General features: G+C 41.9%; 2 protein-coding genes across 5 annotated transcripts; one reads left to right on the top strand and one right to left on the bottom strand.

Moving 5' to 3' along the window:
* Positions 1 to 1,190: 1,190 nt before the first annotated feature.
* si:dkey-19b23.8 (uncharacterized) lies at positions 1,191 to 11,874 on the top strand. 2 transcript variants are annotated; one of them, XM_064328855.1, is made up of 3 exons: positions 1,191 to 1,232; positions 9,178 to 9,875; positions 10,241 to 11,874. In XM_064328855.1, the coding sequence occupies exons 2-3, from the start codon at positions 9,287 to 9,289 to the stop codon at positions 10,324 to 10,326; spliced, it is 675 nt and encodes a 224-aa protein (XP_064184925.1). In that variant the 5' UTR covers positions 1,191 to 1,232; positions 9,178 to 9,286; the 3' UTR covers positions 10,327 to 11,874. The 2 variants fall into 2 exon arrangements, with proteins under 2 accessions (XP_064184925.1, XP_064184924.1); XM_064328854.1 differs by lacking the exon at positions 1,191 to 1,232 and adding an exon at positions 5,062 to 5,481.
* Positions 11,875 to 13,421: 1,547 nt separating this feature from the next.
* On the bottom strand, positions 13,422 to 17,878 carry si:dkey-19b23.7 (uncharacterized). 3 transcript variants are annotated; one of them, XM_064328852.1, is made up of 8 exons: positions 17,502 to 17,878; positions 16,956 to 17,027; positions 16,553 to 16,624; positions 16,278 to 16,417; positions 15,891 to 15,945; positions 15,623 to 15,788; positions 14,843 to 15,040; positions 13,422 to 14,567 (listed from the first exon to the last, which is right to left on the bottom strand). In XM_064328852.1, exons 1-8 carry the CDS (start codon positions 17,514 to 17,516, stop codon positions 14,455 to 14,457), a joined length of 831 nt encoding a protein of 276 aa, XP_064184922.1. In that variant the 5' UTR covers positions 17,517 to 17,878; the 3' UTR covers positions 13,422 to 14,454. The 3 variants fall into 3 exon arrangements, with proteins under 3 accessions (XP_064184922.1, XP_064184921.1, XP_064184923.1); XM_064328851.1 differs by having other exon boundaries at positions 15,891 to 15,948; positions 17,502 to 17,877; XM_064328853.1 differs by lacking the exon at positions 16,956 to 17,027 and having other exon boundaries at positions 15,891 to 15,948.
* Positions 17,879 to 17,932: the final 54 nt, after the last annotated feature.

Raw genomic sequence — 17,932 nt, 5'->3', positions numbered from 1 at the left:
ATGAGTAAAGAAGGGTTGGGGTGGGTTGTACTACATCCAAAACTGGATCAATGCAAATATCCAATGTATTCTTGCAGTCTCAGTTCATTATTTTGTGAAATAATATGGGCTAAATTATTCTAACTGTGAAATGCCCACACAAGAGGTATATCCTTTATTTATGATCTGGCCTGTGATTATGATTATAGTGAAATTGATGTTAGCACAGAGAAGTCTTAACTTTGGCCATTTGTATATGTATATGAAAGCATGTACTCAATCGTATAATTCTGTTTATTTCAAATTTCAATCTACTGCATACATGATAGGATGGCAGAGTGGTGCAGTGAGTAGCAGTCGTCTCACAGCAAGATGGTCCTGGGTTTGAATCGATAGACTGGCGGCCTGTCCAGGGTGTATTCCTGCCTCTCGCACAATACATGCTCCAGCATCCATCCAGGATAAGCAGGTATAGATAATGGATGAATGGATGGGTACATGATGCTTAATACACTGCAGTTTGGAACATCATATCTGAATATAAGGTTGTTGCTTGAATGAGAGAAATAGGAAGTGGAATCTGCAGTAACTTTGTAACACCAACACCATCAGACACACGTCACAGTAATGTCTACAACCTAACAATCACATAGATTTTAACAATAGGGAAGAGCGGGGAAATAACTAGGCTAACGGTTTTCGTATTTGGCTCAATTCTGAAAATATTACTATAAATATATTAATCGTTTTTAATGAAAAAATACAGAAAGTACCGAGAGTGAAATGTGACATTTAACCCTGGGGAGGTTGGGGTAAAAACTAACGCGGCGCGGAGTACAACAGTCATAATAGCTTTAAAAGTTAACACAAAGTAAGGAAATTAAATACAATTCCATGTTGTATGATGCAAACAGTCTTTAATTTATTTTTAAATTACATTTATATCTTTTATCTTGGCTATCACAAGACTACATTTATTCTCCGGTTCCCATCTTCTGTCTGTTCAATCCAAACAGCTGCATCAGTCGATGTCACATGTCATCACAATGCCTAAAGTTAAAGCTGAGTTAAAGAAATTTACGAAGATCAAGTCTGAGCTGAACAAATCCAGTCAATTGGTTAATTAATAATATCTACTGACAACAGGCTAACAACCCCCGTTCGGTTTGACCCCGCAGGGGTGGGGGAGGGTGCAGTTTTGCCTGGCCAGCAACCCCAGGATGCTAGCATGCTATATCAAAACAATGCGATCTGTAAGTAAACGTCTATTTACGATTACATGCATTTTGATTCCTTGACATACACACACATGGAAAAAATACTTCCGGTAAAAAATAAAAATATAAAAAATCGCTTGCATGTTGCCAAAACAGACTTTTGGCAATATCTCCAGAAATATCCCGCCGTGCGTTAGAGACAAAGAAATGGAAATTACGCGTCTTTAACGTGAAATACGTCGTTCAAGCTTGATGCATTAACATACAAAGTCCGTGTTACATTTTACCCGCCGTTAGGTTTTGTCCGGCTCTCCCTTATCTGTAAAAAAACACCTATTTAAAAACGGCACTATCACGAACTCCAAGATTCTGGCGCTGCGCCATGACGTATGCTTGGCAGACACCGCACGCTGAAATAATTTGACCATGCTAAATAAAAACCGCACCACCGTTTCATCTGCTCTGGAGACTGCACAGAAGTTAGGTCATCGTGGTGCTGACGTAACAAGCTTCAACTATTTCCTCTCCATTATTTAAGGCTTGTCAGAGATTCAGGTTCAGCAGCTTTCTTTTCACCATATTTGGAAAAAAAACGACAGCACGTCAGAGTGCCATCTCAGGATGAGAAAATGAACCTCGGTAATATAGTTCACAGACTCTGCCCCGATCCAGACACAGACAGTGACCGCCATGTGACTCACCGAGGCCAGTGGACTCTGGAGTGGAGGTTGTTGAAACACTGAACGAACCATGAAAATATCTAAGGGGAAAACTAATTTAGAAGCTGGAAACATATTTTTGCATTGCAAGTGTAAAACCAATTTAAAGATCTGTAGGCCTACTAACTCGTTTACAAATGTGATAGCCGTAAAATCAAAATGTATTTCAATGTAAAACATTTCATTTCTAAACATGAGACCTGGTAATCTGACGCGATGTGCCCGTTCTGATTGGCAGTTCAAATTTTCTTCTGATTGGTAGTGCGCTAAACGGACGCACCATTGACAGGTTACTAAGCTAAATGATCTCTAAAAGACAAATACCAAATCCTCCTGCTGTGGGTTAGGAACTTAAACGTTTTCACGGTTCACTCATCTTAACTCTAAACTTAATATAATGAGAATGTTTTGTTTTTTTATTTATATCTTCTGTATGTTTATATATTAAAATGATTACTTTGATTGTGCAGATTCCTTATGTTTTGTATTGCTTTGTATCCACATCTTTAATCATAAACAATAGGTTTAAACCGCTGCCAATGTCACTATGATTGGTTCTAAAAATTTAACATTTCAAGCTTACCACAGCATCATATAATAGCCATATGCCAGTGAACATGACTCTTGCAAAGGAACTTCAGAACTTGTTGTGTTCTTGAACCAAGCACTTGCTCCCTTTAAATGCAACTGAACATGTACAAACTCTGTAAAAAAATGTAAGGATACAGATGGCCCCAAAATAACTAACAGTGCACCATCCATGACTATTTTAGAACTTGCTTTGATATGTCAGCCTCTAACCGTAAACCGTTAAATGAGCATTTATTTGACTGGAGTAAAAAAGAAACCCTTCTCATTGTTTTCCTTCATAAACAATCCATAGGCTGACTGCAGGGTCGGCACGTAGGACAAGCACACAGAATTCTAACAGCATAAACACATCCTGAAGAAGTTTTTTTTTAAATGGGCGTTTACAGTAAGAACTCTGATGTTCAAAGCTGGCTATTTGGCTGACAGCCAGGAGGCATCTGCAGCTGAAAGTCTGTTGCACATAATGAGCTACTGATTTGGAAAAGTAGAAAGCTATTGGCAACATGTAATAAATGGCTGCGAAATGATGTACTTTGTGTTGATCAAGGCAGGGATTGATTGTAGTTTGTTCTGGAGAAACAAGTTCCTCATTATTCTTTCCAATCAATGAATGGCAAGTCTTGTTCACATTTCAATTAGCATAAGAATTGTGGTTTCAATCAGCAGAGTTGCCTTTGTTGTTATTAAAATTTAATTTAACAGAAACTGGATTGATTGTTTTTACAGCTGCATGTGCCCCTGACCCAACTACCACTCACTTTTAAAATTAAATTCTGAAAATAGCTACAGATAATAGTTAGTCAGAACTTTAAAAGGGTGTCTTAAATTTATTTGAGGGATTATAAATCTATGTCAAATCACTGGTGTTTCTTTCTGTTGTAATTTACAGTCCTATAGTCTTTCAAAGAAATTTAAGACATCCTTTTAAAGTTCTGACTATTATCTGTAGCTATTTTCAGAATTAGACTGTATTATAGTCAGTTGTTTGTATTGGCACTGGTACTTTGTAAGCTACACACCTGGTCTACAGTCCAGAAACAATGGGCTGCTCATCATGTGGTCTCATAATCTTAAATTTGTACTATGATTTATTCAGTTAGTCAATACATTGGGGCTGGTTTGTATTTACTCTAGAAACAACGTTTAGTTCATGACCTAGGTCACTGTACAGCAGTCTCCTATTCCCACATGCTCCTTATACAGCAGTAGTTTTAGTTTATGCCTTTGTGTGTAGCACTGAATTGTAATTATACCATTATAATTATGGTCTTCACCTTAATATCACAGTTTGACTATGATGATGCTGCTTGTGTATATGCTCATTTAATATGTCACTTTCCCTATCACAGACCTTAAAATGGACTCTAATGTGTTTATTCTGTATTTAACAGGATGTCTCCTTAAGATAACGTCTCTTTTTCACAAGTGACCTAACCAAGATTGCAGCAGTACATACAAAAAGTTTAAATTAAAAAACAAGCAATGCAGTGGCATAGCAATACATATATATTCAGTGATCATTACGACAGATAAATATGTTTTCATTTTTGGGTTTTCTTCTGAGTTTAAAGTCTAAGAAAACAAATCAGATGAATGGAGTACTATAATTTTAAACAAAACATGAAAAAAACTGCATAACCATCCCCTCCCTCTGGCCTAGTGTGTTCCAAAGATATGGCAAACTTCATGCTATTACAAAAATACAAAAAGATTTTAATTGATTTGTGTTGAAGACTTGCAGAGACCACAACTCAATGAGGTGCCACAATGTACTTTCAGGAGAGGGTGCTTGGTAGTTATGTTGCATCATTGTTTATGAACAATTGCACTATTATGCCTCTGGATAATTTGTTGGTTAAGGGTGCAACAACAAGACCCTAGCAGTTCCTGAATGGAATCCAGATTACACTGAGCACACTGTTCTCCCAGTTGAACACACACATTTTGAATGCCTTTTTCACAAGCATTTCTGAAGTTCAAGTTTAGAAATTATATTTGATGTTTTCTCAAAATGAGTATGCTCAATTAGTGCCAGATGCTGTTATGCAATCTCAACACCGCCTCTTTAAGTAAAATTGATTTCAGGTCATTCTCATGGAACAGTAATGCTTTTTCATGTCGCAGCTATAAGCTTTAAAAAAAATCAGGTAATTAACTGTGTTAAAAACAACTATCACCGGTTTAGTCTTTGCGGAAACAGTAAGACGAAAAATTAAAAAAATAAAATAAATAAAAATTCACCAACTCATGTCTTCAGTAAAATTCCACCCTGTTCACGATTTAAGAAGCTCTAGCTACACACCGCTCCCTATATTTCCCGACAATGGGTATACATTGATAAACAATACATAGAGGTGTTAAGTTTCCGTGTTTTTGTTTTCAGACATTTTCACTTGATGTTATCTCGACTTGCTGTAAACTAAATTTACATGGCAACTTTCAGTCATTCGCCTCCCTCTGCCTTGAAATAGCCTATCATCGCCTTGCAGCTTCTCTTGCAGGAAAAACTAAAAGCGCCTTCTGTTCCCAGAACACACGCACGCGCTTACAGAAAGAAGCACGTTCTCCTGCATGTCTTGGGGGCGCGCCCAAAGTGCACAAAAGCGGCGTGGTCTCAAGCTATTCAAAGATTAGGAGACAGGTTTCATCCAAGTACTGAGCAACGCGCAAGTTTAGGAAAGGAGGAAACATTCTGGCTACTTGCGACGTGGCGCCGTAAACTGTATTGTTTCTTTTAAAAAGCCGCTAACATCTGGCACATAACATGAGATGAATTCGTAAAAATTACTCGAATTTGTACAGTGTCACACGAACTCGGCGACTTGAGGTTGAACGTCGTGGTTTTAAGAGAAAGGGGATTCTGTTGCACTTTCAAACTGCGAGTGAACTGTGTAGACAACTCAACCTGTTCAACCACTGAAGGCATTCATTCGGACGCTTGCTGAAACGCACCGTTTGCATGAAACGACGTGAAGGTAAAACAAAGCACTTCTGACACTTGTTACATGTTGCCCCATCCCTGCACTTCTTGGTAAATTGTATTTGTCCTAATACTCTAGCTTATTCTTCTGCCTAGTTTGGCTTTGCAGATGTTAGACCAGGATGAGGTTACTTTGTTCTCGGCTAGAAATAGCTTTACAAAATAAGTAATTGTACCTTACTGAACCCGTGTTCAGCAGTTGTCTACGATCATGAAAATGCACTTTTGTACGTCGCTTTGGATAAAAGCGTCTGCTAAATGAATGTAATGTAATGTAATGTTTTGGTAATTATTTGTCTGTTTGGGAGACTTTTACAACATAACTGTTCCAACGGTGTTCTAATTTGAAGAATATGTACGACTAAAGCTCGGCGTCAGTATTGGGCAGTATAGGTTATCTTGCATTAAAACATTTTATCTGGTTGGATTGTCCCCGAATCTCGACTTGTGTACTATGTAGACTATACCGAGTTGTAAGTCTACTTCCAAAACAATTTAGCTGAATTTGACATCAATACACCACGTTAACTACCAGGGAAATGTGTGGCTGTGGACTGTGGATGTACGAAACGACCTTGCCAAACGAAGTATCGATAGCTGGACTGCTAACATGCAAACTGTTTTAAAGCTTAGTATTTAAAAAACGATTTCCAAAAAAAGTGGATGCGCAATACCTGTAAAAAAACAACTTGAAATTCTACACTCTCAACGAAGCACATTTCTTTAATGTATTAATCTGTCGGATACGCGGTCCTGGCCTGGGATCGGCAGCTCATGCTTGCCAAGGGGAAACCGTTGCCTAAAATAGAGCTGGATGCCATTTAATTTCACTCTTCGGTGCCAAAGGAGGATACCACAGTTCTATGTATCCACATCCTAATGATCATCAATGATGGAAGATGCCTTTATAACTAAGAACCATGTGTATTTCTGACGTGTGAGCGGAATGGTGGATTTGTTCTTTGCATGTGCGCAAGCAAACGCAAATAGGATTGTTTCAAGATTGCTGGTTGTCCTGTGGCCATCTAAATTGCTTGCCAAAATTTGTAGTTCCCAAATACTCTGGAACAGCAGCACTTAATTTAGAATACTTTTCAAAATGGCAACTTGATTATGCAAAGCTGGTAATCCCTTTCCATTCAGTAAATTTTGAGTGAAGGTAGTGCAGTAATTTTTCCTAAGTTAACATTTATTTCAAACAGGTTTTTATAGGCCTACCTGTAATTAATATACAGAGTATGCAATAACGAAGCAGTGTTGCTTTATGTTTACTTGGAATTGCTGCTGTAATTCGTGGGGATAATGGTGGTGTCTTCAGAATTTTTGTGTGTGCTGTAACTGGTGCACAACACATACTTCCAGAGGCTGATGATAGCCCTGTGCATATGGGAAGGTAATCTAGCTCTTTACTCCAGTCAGTCGGTCACAGTCATTAAAGCATTGTTTGTATCTGCTTGCCATTTTGTTCTATTGGCCTTCTATTGAGTCACTAATGGACAATTGGTTTGTCATGTTGTATAGTTTGTGGGGCTTCCCAACAGTGCATAGCACACATTTTAATTTCATTAAGGAAATGTTTGGATTCTGTGAATTATATTTCAAGATTGCGTTAGTTATCTGGTATTGGCTATCTAAATATATTCTCTAAACATTAACTGACCTAAAACTATGCTAGCTGCTTGGACGGCTAGTCCTGGGTACATAACAGTGCTCCTGGGTGCACAGATTCAGTGGTCCTTTTCTGCTTCTGAAAGGAATACTTATATATGCCAAAAATATTGTGAGTTTGAGAACCATTTGTTTCCCCTGGTTTTTGATAGTTTGTGACAAAACGTGTGGCCTATGCCCGTACTGCAACAATGGTTCTCTCTTGCTCTCTGATGGTATCTGTGGTTGAAAAATAGTCGCTGATTTGGAATAGGAGGGATGGATGTTTATATAGTGAGATAAAATCTATCCATTTAAGATGGGCTTTCACTATATGTTTCTTGGTATGTCTGTGTGTATGCTGTGCATGCTATTGTCTTGAGGGAAAGAACAGTTGGGGGTGGAGGGGGGGAGGGGGGGCTGTTTCCTGAGAGGTGATGTCATGTAACAATGGGGACCATCGCAGAAACAGTCGGTGGTACTGAGCCAAAGCAAGATCTGAGGCAGGGTGAATAATGAAATAATGGACCTAGAAAAAGAAAGGGGAAAACCTGTCCTGAACAATGGGTTTTTTCCCAAAAATCACACCATGTACCAGAAATGTTTTCAGGAAAGCATGACAAAGGAAGATTAACATTGAATACAGCTGTTATTCACGGAAGTTGCATAAGACAGCACCCTTATAAGCTCACAAAATTTTTTTTAAAATTCAGTTTCATTGCTTTTATTTTTTTCTTGACATTAATTTTCGAGACTCTCTTCTGGTTACTGTGTTGAAATCACAACTGTGTAGAGTGTTTAATGCCTCGGAACGCTGCTTAGGAGTTGTACAGGGGTGCTAAACTCTAGTCAGTGAAGCCCACCAATCAACAGGCATTTCATGGCACTCCACTCCAGATTGTTACTGACAAATACACAGGACAAAGATTCTGTACAGACTATAGCAGTAATTACATAGTTTCAGTCATTGTGGTTGGATTTTTATTAAAAATGCCCAATGGTGCCTTCCTGCTGTAGGACTACCTCACTCTTCCTTTGGCACATACATTCCCCATGAGTTACCAGCTATGGCAGGGAAAGTAATCTTAGGCAATAGAAGGTACAGACTGCCTAGTTAATATTTTATGACTCTGTGCTATATTTATGGATGGCAGAAAACCAATATTCCCCACAAACACGTCATGGCGGTAACAGATCCTCAGGTGACGAACGTCACTCACGCTGTCTTTTTCCATTAGGAACTGCCTGCTTATGTGCCACCTTCAGTAATCCTGTTTAGCACACAATGCCTTGAGTCTCGGTAGTTCTGTAGTTAATGTGCATGCTAGACAAAATCATGGAATTCACAAGACCTTTGTGGCTTGGAATAGCAGTACTCATTTTGAATAGTTATTCAATGGGTAGGCTAATTGCATCCATTCCAATGAAGCTGGTTTTGCCATTTCACTTCTCGTTCAATAAAGAATGACATGGCTCACTGGTTGAATTTTCTGAGTCAGCCGTCACTCATAGTCCATCAAATTGCTCACTCAGTCTGCAGGGGCCTTGACAGGTCAGTGCGCTAGTTCCTTTGCCCTTTGGAGCAGCAGAAACACTGAAACATATGCCTTAAACTTCCCGCTATGGCCACAGCTCCATAATGAACAATCATCAAAATAAACCGTAAACTCTGTTTATCACATCTGAGTAGGCTCCAGTCCAGCAGAAAGGTGGGGGGGAATGCTGTACAAGAGCTGTTTCAAATCCAGTGCTGGGGTGTTCTAGCCTGCTATTTTCATATTGAGTGGTATGGTAATGGAATTAATATTTGTAAAATTTTGCTCAAACTAACTAATGTATGATCTACGTTGTTGAGATACGCTGTCAATCAAGAGAATACTCATGTTTACTCTTGTGTGCATCACTGTGCCTGCATATTGTGGTCCTTTTTGTACACAATAAGTATATTTTACACCTCTGTTTTCTGTAGGACTTGGTCTAACAGAATTTTAGCTTTTAGGGTAGTTTGCTGGGCTAATGGAATCCCTGTTGCTTCTTATCACAGGTCTGGCAAGTGAATGCAACTGTGTGGGAGGCTGGATACGAGTGAAAAGCAGGGAGACCAAGCAACTGTACAGGGTAGGAATCCCGTACTGTACTGACCTGAGCCGACCATGTCTCCGGGCACATTTCACCTGATGCAGACGCTGAAGAACTCTCCTGCCGTGATTCGGCGCCACTTCCGCCGCGACCGCACCGAAAGCCTGTCCCACGGCGACCCACTCTTCAAGGTGCACTACTTGGGCACGGCAAAAATCTTTTCCCTGGACCGGGACCAGGCCCAAGACGCCATCAGCCGTCTGCTGGACGGTGCTCCGGGCAAGCTGAGGAAGGAGCACGCCCTGGTGGTGCGTCCGCGCTACGTGGAGGTGAAGGAGATCAGCACGGGCCGGCAGCTGACCAAGACGTACCTGCAGGACATCGCTTACTGCGCCGCAGACTCCGCCCGCCCCAACGTCTTCCTCTACATCTGCAAGCAGCACGGGCAGCAGCTGCAGTGCCGGGTGTTCTGGTGCAGCCGGGCTGAGCGGGCCAAAGACATGACCACCTGCCTTGCCCACTCCTTCCAGAGGGCGCTCAATGACTGGCACGACGGGCCCTCATCCGCTCAAGGAGAGAGATCGCGGGCCAGGGGGGAAGAGGTCCCAGGCGCCAACAACCCCCCGTTGAGAAGCTCCACGCTGCCGGCCAGTCTTGGGAAAGGTAAGGGTGTTTGGAGAGTGGCTTTTCAACGTGATGGACATTGGCCATGGGAGTACTCTGGGCCTTTTGGAGGGGGGCTGTCATTCTCTAGCCTATTTTGAGCATAAGTCACAATTGGTGTGACTGCTTGTGTCACCACAAGCATTTTAGAATGGGCCTTCACAATTTTTGTACACTGGGTTTCTGTCTGCTGCACATAACACGTTAATATCCCATTGTTTTGTGGCTGTCAACTGAAAGTGTGTCCATTTGCTAGAATGAGTGAATTTTATGTAAAAATATTAGTAACCCTTTTCTGCCTCACACACTTGTGTAGTCTGTGAGAACCTATCCCACTGAACCCATGTCCACTGTTTTCGTGACAGTTCGCTGGCGGACGAGGAGCTCGGTGTCCCACAGTCCCCTCCGAGGAATCACGAGGAGGGGCTCTGCCTCCGATGGTGGGCTCTAGCACTGAGCTGGGCATCAGCTGACCTGCCCCCCACCCCACCCCCAGGATGTCTGTCCCATGGCAAAGATTTTGGGGAGGGAAGGGGACCACAGCTGAATTACACAGGACTTTCTGTACTTTTGATCTCATTCAAAGCAGCAAATGTGTGTATTTCTTAATATTGGGGCAAGACACTGCCACTGAGCAGGGGAGTGTGGGCAGCCTTTGAAAAGTGATCCGATCAAGACAGGACTGTCAAACCTTAGACTTTTCAGCAATCTGTACCGCACTACTGAGTGCGTTTGAAAGACAACATGGATTGAAGGTCAAACAGGGATATAACTTGGCAAACCCTCATTTATGAGAAGCCAACACCCAAGGTTCTTAATAGACCCAGACAGCCAGATTGTCGTATTCCACAGAATTTTTATTTAGTTTTTTTAAAGTATTGTTTGTTTTTATAAGCTTTCAGCTCTGCCTTGGAATGCACAGGGATGTTTGTGGAGGATGACAGAGGGCAGTAACAGATAAGTGCATCAGAAGAGTTATGGTTTAGGGCTGTTTTAGAGGAGGGGGAAGGAGAAGTGAGCACTGTCGCACTAATCCGTACACAATATAACTGTATTGAGTTGGTTATTGGCATATGCTGCAATTCATATTTTAGGTCCTATTTAAAAGTGGTTAGAAGAAATACAGGCTAAGCATCATTTTGAAAAGCACTATATCATGCCACACTGCACTGGTTGTTAAATAATCAGATTTAGACATTGCTACAAGTTTATTTCAGTTTTCTTTTTTTAAGATGTGTTTTTGTACATAAAGTTAATTTGTTTCACATGTTCATTGCTTTTTTGTTATTTATTTAAACTATGTGTATCGGTATATACCAGGTAAAGCCTGAATTAAAACCTAGTACCCATGTCTACTGTGCTGGCACCATCTCAGTGCAGCTGCATCACCTTGCAGTGTTTTTTTTTTTTTTTTTTTTTGCATTGGGAAGTTAGTCTTTCAGGCTGGACTTGGATGTGCAGGATGTGAGTGCAGCATGACGTAAAGCTGTGTGGAATGTGCTGTGCACCTGCAGTCCACTGAGAGTGGCTGACATGCCTGCTCGCTTCCCCTGCACAACCGCGTACCTTCCTGATGTATGGAATATTCATTTTCTAAAAACCATCCACTCGTGCCACTTCAGGCCGATTCCTGGCAATGATTAAACATTGCAGGCAGCTACTGGGACTGCACAAATCAGTCCAGTCTTCATGATCTGTTTGGGTAATAGTTTAAGCAATAAGTTGGAATTATTATTTTCAAGGTGGTTGAACAGTATTTAAAATGTGTGGAGGTGAAACCAGGCAAGTAGACGGGTTCAAAGCAGCTTTTCTTTGTGACAGGACCAAACTTGTGTGCAAACCAAGCTGTTACCTTGGGGAGGATACCTTTTGATAACAGCTTGTATTAATTACACTGTGCACATCTTTATGGTGTCTTATGAAGAGGTCACTCAATATGCTCATTTTATTTTTCTGAATGGCAAATATTGTGAATAAACTAATTCTTTTTTTAAAAGACTGTGGTGTGGGGATGGCTGGTTTAAGCAGCCACACCTGCCCTGGGTCAAGCTAATTAGACCTGGCCAATTGGATAATTGGTTAATAATTAGATAATTGGCCAGGCTAATTGGACCCAGGAACAGGAGTGGCTGCACCTGTGCGTAGTGAGGTAATCACTGCGCACAGGTTAAATCTGCCATCCCCACCCACATCAGGAGCTCTCTGTCATGACAGGGTTTTTACATCTGCTCATTTGGCTGTTACCATCTTGCCAAACCCTCGTGGAATAAATGTGGACTGTCTGAACATCTTCTCCCTGTGTCTCTGTGCTGGAGGGCCCCAAAGAAAAGCCACTTCGGTGGCCTGTGGCAGGCGTGTTTGCCACAGTGGCGCCCAACGTGGGGCTCCTCCAGCACAGCAAAGAGGCACAGGAGGGCCAGCCAGGAAGCACACTGGAGGAGGGGCGGCTGAGGTGTTCCCGACAGGGCTTCGGGCGGATCCTCCGGGCCAAAAATGGGGAGCGGAAGATGACCAGGGAGGGGAAGGAGGCAATCCTCAGCTGGGACGCTGAGGAGCTGCACCTGGCCGAGGAGGCAGGTCAGCGACGGGCGGTGCACGAGAGGTGGTCGCGCCGTGAGCTGGACTTGGCCGGGAAGGCGGGTCAGTCACGGGCGGCGCACGAGCGGTGGCCGCGCCGTTTTGCTTCCTTTCTCGTCCGTTTGGTTGTTTTTAGCTCTTTGTTTTGGCCTGGTTGGTTTGCCCGGAGCCCATGAGGGGATAAGCCTGCAGCCGCCCGCCAGCAGAGCCGACTGGCGGCCACCACAGCCACGAGGGTTCCTGGTCCCCAGCACCACAAGGCCAGTCCACCAGCCCACCAGCCCAGCCACCCCACCACAGCCCCTGGAACAGCCCAAGCCGGTGACGCCCCCACCAGCCAGCAGAGCAGCCCAGGACTTCCCGTGCTCCAGGAGGGAGGAGGAAGAAGGGCTGCCTTGTCGTCCGAAGGAGGGTCACCGCATGTACTGGACTGTTCCGGGGCCACCCACCCTGACTTTTTTTTTAAATTTTTTAGCGTGTTTGGAGTGTTTTGTTTTTGTTTGTTGTCTTTGGCTTTGTTGGGAGTGTGGGGGTGGGGGGGGGGGGGGGGGGAGTAGGCTTCGGCCAGGGATTCTCCCTGGCCTCAGTTTGGCGTTGGGGGTATGTGGTGTGGGGATGGCTGGTTTAAGCAGCCACACCTGCCCTGGGTCAAGCTAATTAGACCTGGCCAATTGGATAATTGGTTAATAATTAGATAATTGGCCAGGCTAATTGGACCCAGGAACAGGAGTGGCTGCACCTGTGCGTAGTGAGGTAATCACTGCGCACAGGTTAAATCTGCCATCCCCACCCACATCAGGAGCTCTCTGTCATGACAGGGTTTTTACATCTGCTCATTTGGCTGTTACCATCTTGCCAAACCCTCGTGGAATAAATGTGGACTGTCTGAACATCTTCTCCCTGTGTCTCTGTGCTGGAGGGCCCCAAAGAAAAGCCACTTCGGTGGCCTGTGGCAGGCGTGTTTGCCACAAAGACATTTTAATTTATTATTTTAATTAAATTGTATCCCATACTACAAATGGCACGACTCTTATTCTGGAGTGTAGTTGCCTGCATCGAGGTTTTTAATGTTTAGAAATGTTGATGTTCTCATGTTTTATATGTGTTGAATACATGTTTAAATATGCTTTTTATGAAACAGTAAACGTTTATACAATAATCAAGGCTATTGCGCGATTCATTCCATGGGAAATGGACCAGGCTGTTGGGCCTGTTCCTCACCATCCCTTTATTTTCAATATGTATATTCCTTAACTATCTGTAAAGACTGAAGCAAGAGCTCCAGATCCCAAGTAGTTACTGAGAAATAAATGATCAATTATCACCAAAAATGGCCACCTTTTACTGAGGTGTCATTTTCACATGTCACTGAAATTTCTGGGTTAAAATAGGGATAATAATCTCATTCTTTTTGTAAAATTAAAAGGGAAACCAAAAGTTATTCATACCTTAAAAACAAGTAATCCATGCAAAATAATGGTTATAAATGTATTCAATGCATACTTGTGATACAGCTTCAGCAGAAGAAAATTGGGCATTTCTTTTCAGCCTTTTATCATTTCATGGAGATACAGTTAATTTGCTACATTCATATTTGGGATGAAACGATAAGCATTTTGTGTTCTTTGCATTCCGTATAATTACTGTAAATTAACTCAGATTTTTATTTCAAATGCATATATACCACCGGATAAGTGTTAACCCCCAAAATGGCACATTTTAATATACAAAGACTGCCTAAAGTAAGTATTAGGGAAAATTGGAAACAAAAGCCCATAAAAATCTGGGAAAGAGGGGGGGGGGAGAGAGAGAGAGAAGAGAGGGGGGGGGGGGGAGAGAGAGAAGAGAGAGGGGGGGGGAGAGAGAGAGAAGCAATGACGTTCGTATTCTTACAAACTCAATCACCATTGTTAAAGGAGCTGCTGCTGGAGTCTAAAAGCCCTAATTTGTGATCCACCCAGCGTTTCCAGTAACCCCCAGAGGGTCTGTGGTCTCGCCTCTATCACTGTTGTTCTGACGGACCCTGCTCCACAGTCAGAGCTTGGCTTCGTAGGCGCTGCACCTCCCAGAGGGCCTGTACATGGAGACGCCTCAGGGAGTCCACCTCCTCCACAACTGCGTCAGAAAGAGGTTTACATCATGACACTGTAAGTGGCTGGGGTCTATGATTACTAGCTGCATTGCAAGAGTAGCTACATTTCATTAGGATATATCTTAATTTAATGGTTGACCTAAAATAACAATTTGCAGGACAACTGGATATCATGAGAGGATATGTCTTCAGTATGTATTCATCATGGTTACATACATATACAAGGATTGACTTGTCCCGCGCTGAGTAATGTTCATAATTTAAGAAAGGTCAGTGATTTTGAAAGACTTGTACCCACCCTTGCTGTAGAATGGTTCCTCCTGGCTGCATTGGACAACAAGCATATCCATGAAGTTAATGAGCGCCCCAGAGACCAGGAATCGCTCTGAGAGGGGAAGTGTTTGAAGGTAGCGCATGTCCAGGGAAAAGGGATTGGCAGGAGGAGGAATGGTACACAGACCCACTAGTTCACTCACTACATCCCACACCCTTGTCCCTGCAAGAGAGAAGTGGAGGGAAGGAATCTTAACAGCTGAGTCATGTGTCTTTATCCTGCTTGCTGCTGGCTTTGTTACAGCTTTCAAGATGGACATGCAGGAAGGGCTTTTTTATATACTAGCCTGGTATTCTGTTCAAAGAATGGTCCCTCAATGAAATGCGTCATTTTTATAAACAATTAAAGACAAAGCTTACATATCGGGTCTTTTGCAACATTTAACATGACTTAAAAACAATTATGCTTTCGTCTTACAAAGTTCCCCCAACACAATATTACATCTAGTAAACTGCAGTGAATGTTTTGCAGCAGGGATTATCAAGGTAGAGCATCGTAGATATGTATATTCTCTCCAAACACATGTCAAGATGTGTAAATAATTCTATATTTTAACAAGTGAAATATTTTCTGAGCACAGGGAAGATATCTTCAACTTCCCCATTCCCCACTGAAAACATTCCCAAGTGAATTAGTATCAGACTAATCAGAGACAATTCAAGGAAATGGTGAGAGAAACCAGGTGAAGGTGAAAAACATCAAGACAACGCAGGACAAAATGTTTCTGAAATTACTTTGGCTAACCTTGTGAGCCCCAGTCTGTGATTGACTTGAGTTTCATGGGTGTGTCTCTAACCATGGAGTCCGTTCCTCCAATATTCACCAGGCGCTCGTGATTAGACCGAATCCAGGCATAGGGTCTGCCATACTTTGCATAGCCAGCCAATAGGAAAAGGGTGCAGTTTATTTCCTGCAAGTTCAGAAAGGGATAACTTTCTTACATGTTTGAAAAGTTTCACACAGGCTGTGAAAACATTTTGATAACAACATAAATATGTAAATATGTTCTTACAGGCACAGCTATCTCCCTCTCACTGGGAGAAGCTGGAAGTAGATGGGCTTCATTGCTACTGAAGAGAGAAAATGTAGAAAGTGGTGATATTTTCTATATTTACGCATGCATCAAATAATTACTGGAAATTTTTTATCCAATAGCCACCAGTAAAATTCCAGTAAAAATAAATGTTATTTAAAAAATACAATTTCACTAATCTAGTTTTCAAAACAAAAATTCTTCATTCATATGAGAGGAGATGTTTTGCTTAGAAACCTGTTTTTGCATGAATATCATCAATTTTTAAAGGAATCTAAAGGGGTAAGGTTTTTAAAATATGTATTTTTCCCAGATCTGGTGTATGTTTGTGTGTGCACACATATGCAAATACTTGTTTCCTCTGACCTGCTAGCCTGCTGTGGTGGTCCCTGTGTGGGCTGGACTCCAGAGAGTGGAGAGCTGACATCACTGCTGCTGCTGCTGCCTGCAGTGGTACTGCTGAAGGACGATGCCATGGAAACTGGGAACCCTGGGGAGTGCCATCCCTGCAGGAGGGGGGAGCACACACACAGACACGCAAACAAAAGCACGCACTCATGCTAGCAAGGTGTCAGAACAGATCGTAAAAAAATTAATTAATCATTTTAGTTAGATACATGGCATTTAATTTCGATACTTACCAGATCCTCATTTACTATGGTGAGCAACAGCTCCTCTCTCCCTCTCAGCCAAGGCTGAAAATAGCGAAAACCCTGGACAGAGACAGAGAGAAAGGAGTAGACAGGTGAAAAGGCGAATCATTCTCACCTGTCATCCAATACTGATGTAGATGATAATGTTGATTAATGATGATAATGTTGACAGGCTACGTAAGCTATATACCTACATAAATTATCAATTTTCAACACAGGTTTTCAAATTGATTAGAATCCATATCCATGCAGTTTCTAGTGCTAATTTTTGGGGTCGTTGTGGATTTTTGGGACTATTCTAAATAACAGAATGATTGGGCCAAGGAGAAAAAAGGTATGGCAATGCAATAAAGTTATCATATGAGTTCTGCAATTTTGGACTAGATCACACCTGTAAGGAGCCCAGCATAGCCAGGTCAGAAAGAAAATTCTGGAGTCTCCTCTTCTGCTCCTTCTCCCACTTCTACAAAAATAGCAATACAAGCACACACTGAGGTTTCTGGTATCTTGTAAAATATGGCATAAATTTGATGTTTCTCATGTTAATGGCCAGCAAGTTATGTAAACCCTCCATTGAATAAGCAATATTTATTAACCAATCCTCATGGCGTTACAGTTTTCCCTCAATCAACTTGTTTTCATTTATCTAAGCAGGCAATTTAAACCTAACGGTACATGAACAATAAAATAGGCAGTGTTGCTTCCATCCGTAGTCTCCCAGCAAGCGCCATTATAGTCTATGACTGCAAGTAATATTGGAGCATTGAAGTAGTCAGTAGCCTGTAACAAGAATTGATCAACGAATGGAAATGTATGGTGTCTCGGGAGAATTCGCCACACTTAATTTTGCAGGAATGTCAGCTGTCATCATAGATTAAATCGTAAATCTAGTTCTATCGTTATTTTAGCCGGATTTAGAAATAATATTTCTACTTACATAACTGGACGTCATATTTGTTTCGGTCGCCTGTTATTCTTGAACGGAGAGATATTCACAGCATTTTGTTCGCTTGTTAAATCTGTAAGCATCTATTAGGCTGCGGCCCGGACTGAAGCCGCCATTCGTTTTATCTGTCTCGTACCCTTCTTTTTCTGCCCTCTCTGAGTTGGCCATGTATATTTTTCTTTGTTATTTCACACTGACTTTACCATTAAGCGATACATATACAACGTGATTATTTTCATTTTAATGTTGGGCTATGTCGCTACTTGTCACACTGTTTTCGCGCAAGGGATCATCTGCGTTGTACACGTTACAGAAAAAAACGAACAAATCTGCCATTTCCTTTTCTATTAAAAAACATCACATCTAAAATAGTTTCACACGTATTTTCCTGACTCTGTCTGAAAAAAAAAATGTATTTAATG

The sequence above is a fragment of the Anguilla rostrata genome, chromosome 3, assembly GCF_018555375.3.
Source record: "Anguilla rostrata isolate EN2019 chromosome 3, ASM1855537v3, whole genome shotgun sequence".
Lineage (NCBI taxonomy): Eukaryota > Metazoa > Chordata > Actinopteri > Anguilliformes > Anguillidae > Anguilla > Anguilla rostrata.
The sequence above is the reverse complement of the archived record's forward strand: the minus strand, read 5'-3'. Positions and strand labels throughout refer to the sequence as shown.

Excerpts from the sequence above, each read along its gene's own strand:
- si:dkey-19b23.8 (XM_064328855.1), top strand. The coding sequence starts at position 9,287 with ATGTCTCCGGGCACATTTCACCTGATGCAGACGCTGAAGAACTCTCCT. Across the intron at positions 9,876-10,240 it reads GCCGGCCAGTCTTGGGAAAG|TTCGCTGGCGGACGAGGAGC; the intron begins GTAAGGGTGTTT and ends TTTTCGTGACAG.
- si:dkey-19b23.7 (XM_064328851.1), bottom strand. Across the intron at positions 15,949-16,277 it reads CCACCACAGCAGGCTAGCAG|TAGCAATGAAGCCCATCTAC; the intron begins GTCAGAGGAAAC and ends TTCTCTCTTCAG. Across the intron at positions 15,789-15,890 it reads AGAGGGAGATAGCTGTGCCT|GAAATAAACTGCACCCTTTT; the intron begins GTAAGAACATAT and ends CTGAACTTGCAG.